The following is a 6,357-nucleotide window of genomic DNA, read 5'->3' as shown; positions in this document are numbered from 1 at the left end:
TAGTCCTCATTGTCATTATTATTAGTTAGGAAGGAAAGGAAAGGTTACAGAACCGGTGATAAGGACACTCGGTGTGGCTCAGAACGCCTTCGGACCTCAGCTGGTTTCGAGGCCATAGGCTCTCTAGGGCATGGCCTCTTGAGACCAAAATTCACCATGTTTTGGGTTTTCTCGTCAGACAAATGGGGGAGGACGGCGTTTCCCCGAGTATTTCCTAAGACCCCTTGGCCAAAACGTCAAGGGAGTCAGGCCCAATATTCTCTGCGGTTGAGGTACCTCCAAACCTTTCTCCCTTGAGGGTCCCCAAGGTCAGGCCGGCGGCCCCACTAGTGTCCTGCAGAGACCTGGGTCCCGCGGGTCACCCGCGGTCGGCAGGTGAAAAAGCAGGTGCCGCGTGGCGGGGAGTGCGGAGTTGCGCGCACCTGCCGCAGGTGAGGCCCAGCCGTGCGGAAGGGGGAGGAGCCGTCGCCGCCGCACTCAGGTGAGCCGACCCCCGGCTCCCAGGAGCTAGGCCGAGGGCGGCTGCGGGCTCCAACGTGGCGGCTACGAGGCGACCCAGGGTGCACGCAGCGGCCCCAGCGGCTCCGAGTCCCGCGCCGCACGGCAGCCCCAGGAGAACATTCGAGGCAGCGGCGGCGTTGGAGGCCCGGGGTCCGTTCGGTATTTGAATAGCACAAAGGAACCGCCTTGGTCTGATTGGCTGGCCGAGTGGCCCCGGGGCGGGCAGCGCCTGTCACTCGGGAAGCTCCGGGTACTCCTATTGGCTCCTGCGGTGTGGGGCGGGGCCCGGACGCCCGGCTAAATAGCTGGGGCCGGGGCCGGCCGAGGCTCATTGCTTTGGCGTCGACTGGGGAGCACGAGCCCGCGGGTGGCGCGCAGCGCATGGTGGCGGCTCCTCTCGGAGCGCAGCCGACCCGCTGACCCGGGCTCCGTTTCCCCTGCCCAGCGCGCCCCGGCGACCGGCTGGAGGCCGAAACAACAGCAGCCTTAACAGCAGCAGCGGCCGCGGCTGCTCCGCCGCCACCGTCTCCGCGGGAGCATGGAGTGCGCCCTGGACGCCCAGAGCCTGATCAGCATCTCCCTGCGCAAGATCCACAGCTCCCGGACCCAGCGCGGCGGCATCAAGCTGCACAAGAACCTCCTGGTGTCCTACGTGCTCCGCAACGCGCGCCAGCTCTACCTGAGCGAGCGCTACGCCGAGCTCTACCGGCGCCAGCAGCAGCAGCAGCAGCAGCAGCAGCAGCCGCCCCACCACCAGCACCAGCACCTCGCGTACGCGGCGCCCGGCATGCCGGCCAGCGCGGCCGACTTCGGCCCGCTCCAACTTGGCGGCGGCGGGGACGCGGAGGCGCGCGAGCCGGCCGCCCGGCACCAGCTGCACCAGCTCCACCAGCTCCACCAGCTGCACCTCCAGCAGCAGCTGCACCAGCACCAGCACCCGGCGCCCAGGGGCTGCGCGGCGGCGGCGGCCGGGGCGCCCGCGGGCGGCGCGGGGGCGCTCTCGGAGCTGCCCGGGTGCGCCGCGCTCCAGCCGCCGCACGGCGCGCCCCACCGCGGGCAGCCCTTGGAGCCGCTGCAGCCGGGTCCTGCGCCGCTGCCGCCGCCCGCGCCCGCCGCGCTCTGCCCGCGGGACCCTCGCGCCTCGGCCGCCTGCTCCGCGCCCTCCGCGCCCCCAGCGGCCGCCCCTCAGGCCGCTGCTGGCGCCTCCCCCCCCCCCCCCCCCGCCCCCGCCTCCTCCCCAGGCTTCTACCGGGGCGCGTACCCGGCCCCCTCGGACTTCGGCGTGCACTGCAGCAGCCAGACCACCGTCCTGGACCTGGACACTCACGTGGTGACCACGGTGGAGAACGGCTACTTGCACCAGGACTGCTGCGCCTCCGCCCACTGCCCCTGCTGTGGCCAGGGCGCCCCAGGACCCGGCCTGGCGTCCGCCGCCGGCTGCAAGCGCAAGTATTACCCTGGCCAGGAGGAGGACGAAGACGACGAGGAGGACGCGGGCGACCTGGGAGCCGAACCCCCCGGGGGCGCCCCGTTCGCCCCCTGCAAGCGCGCCCGCTTCGAGGACTTCTGCCCGGACTCGTCCCCGGACGCGTCCAACATCTCAAACTTGATCTCCATCTTTGGCTCGGGCTTCTCGGGGCTGGTGAGCCGACAGCCGGACTCCTCCGAGCAGCCGCCGCCGCTCAACGGGCAACTGTGCGCCAAGCAGGCGCTCGCCAGCCTCGGCGCCTGGACTCGAGCCATTGTCGCCTTCTAGGGACCCCCGAGGGCACGGGGACCCGGGGCCCCGCGGGGCTGGGGCCAGACAAAGACTCGGCCAAGGGGCGAGAGGAGGGAGCGAACGGGCGCCTGGCCACCCGGGGCTGAGCTGGGAGCGAGCAGGGGGAGGCGGCTGATGTTTTATAAATTGTAAAATAAAAAAAAAAAAAATCTAAGATCTTGGACTTTATTTTTGCAGAGAGAAAAAGCGCCTATTTAAGTATGCTTTGTGTTTCTCCTACTCTTTTTTTTTTTTTTTTTTTTCTTTTTATTGTAGTGATTGCAGTGGTGTTTAGCGAGGAGACAGCCACGTGAGGGAGGGCTGCTGCCCGGAGGAGGTGCCGGGCAGCCGGGGGCGAGGCAGGGCGCCGGGGCTGCCGGGGCGCGCCGGGCACGCAGCGCAGGAGGGCGCGGGGCCCGGGACGCCGATTCCAATCAGTTGTCAGACCCAGGAAGCCCGGCGCTCGGTTCTCCCGAGTCCCTCCATGGGGTGAGGAATGGGTCTTGTGAAATCCTGAGCAAAAACAAAGGCAAACTCTCTATCTCCGAAAGGGACGTTTGGGTCACATTTCCTCTCTGGGGGCGGCCTCCAAAGTTCTCAAAATGAGAAGGCAGAAATGAAAACACTTCAACTTTTTTTTTTCTTTCTTTCCCGGGGCGGGTGTCTTGAACCCCTCCTCTCCCCGCCCCTCTGGCTTCGCTCTCTTCCCCTCCTCCACCCGTCTCCCGGACTCGGGGGTGGCGCCCGACACCCCGACACTCCCGGACACCGTTTGGGGAAGGGGTGGGGGGCGGGCACGGCGGACTACATTTCCCATCATGCCCAGCACTGCGGTCCTCACTAAACAAAAAAGGAAGTCGATTCCTTCACCTGGATCCCCGGCGGCCCCGAGGGAGGGAGGGGCCGGGACCGCCGACTGCGTTGGAGACTTTTCACTAAGTTCCCGGTCAGATGTGGTGTTTGTGTGTGTGCTTCTAAGTTGCACTGTCCTGGTTGAGGCTTCGGTTGCATTTCATGAAACCAGCATTGTTCGAGGCTGTGAGAACCCTGTCCTGTGTCTTCAGCTCGATAGATTTTGTTTAATTTAAAGCCTTTTGTTGTAAAAAGGTGGGGTTCATCTGCAGCCCCTCTGGTTCTCTGCCATCAGCACCATGTGGACTCCAAAACAAGTTGCCAACCCTTCCTTTCTTGGCCCTTCTCCCTCATTCTTCTGTATTTTTGTGCATACTGAATTGTATATCACCGGGTAAAACTGTTCAGATGATTTGTTTAAATTTATAATCTTAATAAAAAGTCGATTATAGAGGATGGTGGTGTCTTGTTTTCGGATAGGCCCGGAGGTGGTGGGGAGAACAGGGGGAGGTAGGGAGAGACCCCTACCCCCATGCAAATCTCAGCTCTCCGGGGCCTGGGCGGGCTGGATCTGCCCACATCCGCAGGGCCGGGGGTGGGAGCGGGATTGGGAGTGGGGGAATGTTGGTTGCTGGGGATGCAGCTACTGCTGTAGGCCTCCCGGGCCGCCCTCCCCAGAGGGGCCTGCCCCCCACGGGAACGGCCACCCCCGGGGTCTCCAGCAGGAAGCCAAGCCTGCCTTCAGCACATTTCCTGCCCAGCCAGGGGCGCAGGGCCTGGTCGGCCTCAAGTCTGAGCTCTCTGTGGCCGGGGAAAGCAGCCGAGGGACCCCGGGGGGCTTCTGGGCCACCCACGCTCCCCGCCCCGCGCCTCCGCCCGCTCGTCCGCACGTCTCGGGCTGCAACTTGGGGAAGTTTTTTCCTTTTCCTTTTTTTTTTTTTTTTTAAGTTGAGTTTGTTATCACTGCTCGGTGCCACTTGGTGGTGTGCTGGCGGCGTCTCCCTCCCTCCTCGCGCCCCTCCCCTCTCCCTCCCTCCTCCCTCCCGCCCGCCTCTCTTCCCTCCCCAGTGGATGGAGGCAGGAAGGCTCCAGGCGCGCTCTCCCCTCTGACCACCTACGGAATGACCTCAGAATGGGAGAATGTGCCAAGGCCCCGAGGAAGCTCGCGTTCTACCCACTGGAACCAAATTCACATCTGGAGCCGTGGCTCAAGCCCGCGGGCGCGCGGGGTGGTTCCAGCTTTGCAAATAGGGGATAGGGAAGAAAGCCTGAAGGGAAAAAAAAAAAAAAAAAAGGCAAGAAAGAAAAGGGAAAAAAAAAAAAGGCAAAGTGGCAGCTTGCTCTGTTTGTTTGACAGTGTCTCTCGGTGGCCCTCTGTCTCTGACCGTCTCCCCAGTGTTCCCGCGCTCGCTTTCTCACCCCTGCGCTCCCCTTTCCGGCGCAAGCCACCCCGCAGGACGACTCGCGCCCCCCGCTCCGCCTTCATGCCTCCAGCAGCGACCGGAGGGGCCGCCGCCGAGAGGCCCCACCCCAGACTCTGAGAGGAGGACGCCTGCCAGTCCCAGGGGCCCGCTCGGCTCCGGGTCCCCGTGTCGTGCGAGGCTTAGTACTCGGGGACACTCCAGAGCGCGGGGGGCCGCGAAGGTCCGCGATGGGGGTGGGGAAGAGAAAGACTACGGAGGCGTGAGTTACGGGGAGGAACGGCACCTTCACCCGCCGCCCCCCCCCCCACAAGGGCTGTTTTCTCGGCCTCCCACGGGAAGAGTCTGGAGCTGCTGGGGAGGGGGAACAGTGTGTCTCCCCGCTCCCCATTTTTTCCCTGCAAGTACGAGGAATAGCTATTTAATGCACGGTTTTGCTTCAATCCACCAAGCCAGTTGCCAGAGCTCCCCCTAGCGCCACTTCCCGGGCGCTGCAGCGGCTGCGACTGGGAGTGGGCGAGGCACAGCCCGGGGCGGAGGGGCTGCGGCGGGGGGCCCGCTCTGCGCCCACCTGGGGCGCAGCGTCGCGTCCGATCTAGCCCCGGCTGGAGCGGGAGCCCGGGGCCACGTGCGTCCCCATTCCAGGCCTGCGTCGAGGAGGGGGCACGTGGTCTGTCGCCTTTGTTGGGAGCGCCGACCTGGGCACAGGAAGGGACCGGCCAAAGGGCTTGGGATCCCCCCATACGTCGCCCGGATGCCTACGGCAGAGGAGTGTGGGTGGTAAGCTGCTAAATAAGAGCTCTGAACCCAGCAGGACCCCGGGACCTGCGTTCCCCACCCTTTTGCCAGGCTAATGAGCTTCAGCAATGCCAGGAGACTCAGGCACATTGGGATCTAATTGGCGGAGGGATGGGAATGGAGGGCTCTGAGAGCATCCAAAAGGGAGGTACCCTTCCCCCTTCCCCCGTTATCTTTTCAGGGCCCAGACGTCCACGCAGAGGGTTAATGCCCTGACCATAATAATACGCAGTGACCCAAAACACAACCCACTGGCCATCTACATCACACGCTAAGACATTCCGTACAAAACAGGAACACAGGCACTTGCTGCTATGCTGCATATCACACGGGGGCCACACCCGGCCACACTGTCCCCAACACAAGACACTCTAAGCAGCATCTTCATTCCACTCAAACCCCTAGGGTATCGCACAGCACGCAGCATGCCTGCCCAGAACATCCTGAGAGACTAATATTCCTGTGCATAGCACAAGGGAAAGGCTGGGGGGTGGGGGTGGTGGAGGATTCCTGGCCATGACAGTCCTCGGAAAGATGGAAGGGGGCAGGCACTCAGTCCATCCAGAAGTCCGTAGACCCTGACCCACAGACAAACCCCTCTTTCTCCAGTAAAAAGACCAAGCCAGACCCCACAAGAGCCCCCAGGCAGGAGTTGGGATGCTGGAGGTAGGGAGAAGAGAAGAGATTGGGGGACCCAGGGAGTGGTGGGGGGAGCTTCCAGAGGACAGCAGCTCTGGAAGCCAGAACTCACTCATCCCATCCCCCCAGATTAACCAGCACTATCACCACCACCACCACCCCTCTCACACACACACACACACACACACACACACCACACACACACACATTTCCCCCAGCTCCTAGAACACCGCAGGTCCTGCTGCCCTTGATACATGGTGTAGGGTTGAGCCAGGCTCCAAGCTGTGCTCCCAGCAATGTGGGGCTACTGGGATGACAGCCCGGATCCTCAGGGAGCTGCAGGCTGCCCTCCAGAGAAGCCAGGGGCTGGGGATGCCCTGGGTTCCC

General features: G+C 63.7%; 1 protein-coding gene across 1 annotated transcript; it reads left to right on the top strand.

Moving 5' to 3' along the window:
- The first annotated feature begins 847 nt into the window (after positions 1-847).
- Positions 848-3,623, top strand: IER5L (immediate early response 5 like). Its single transcript, XM_032418523.1, has one exon. It carries the CDS (start codon positions 1,040-1,042, stop codon positions 2,255-2,257), a length of 1,218 nt encoding a protein of 405 aa, XP_032274414.1. The 5' UTR covers positions 848-1,039; the 3' UTR covers positions 2,258-3,623.
- Positions 3,624-6,357: the final 2,734 nt, after the last annotated feature.

Source organism: Phoca vitulina, unplaced genomic scaffold (assembly GCF_004348235.1).
Source record: "Phoca vitulina isolate PV1807 unplaced genomic scaffold, GSC_HSeal_1.0 scaffold21, whole genome shotgun sequence".
In the NCBI taxonomy this organism is placed as follows: domain Eukaryota; kingdom Metazoa; phylum Chordata; class Mammalia; order Carnivora; family Phocidae; genus Phoca; species Phoca vitulina.
The sequence above is the reverse complement of the archived record's forward strand: the minus strand, read 5'-3'. Positions and strand labels throughout refer to the sequence as shown.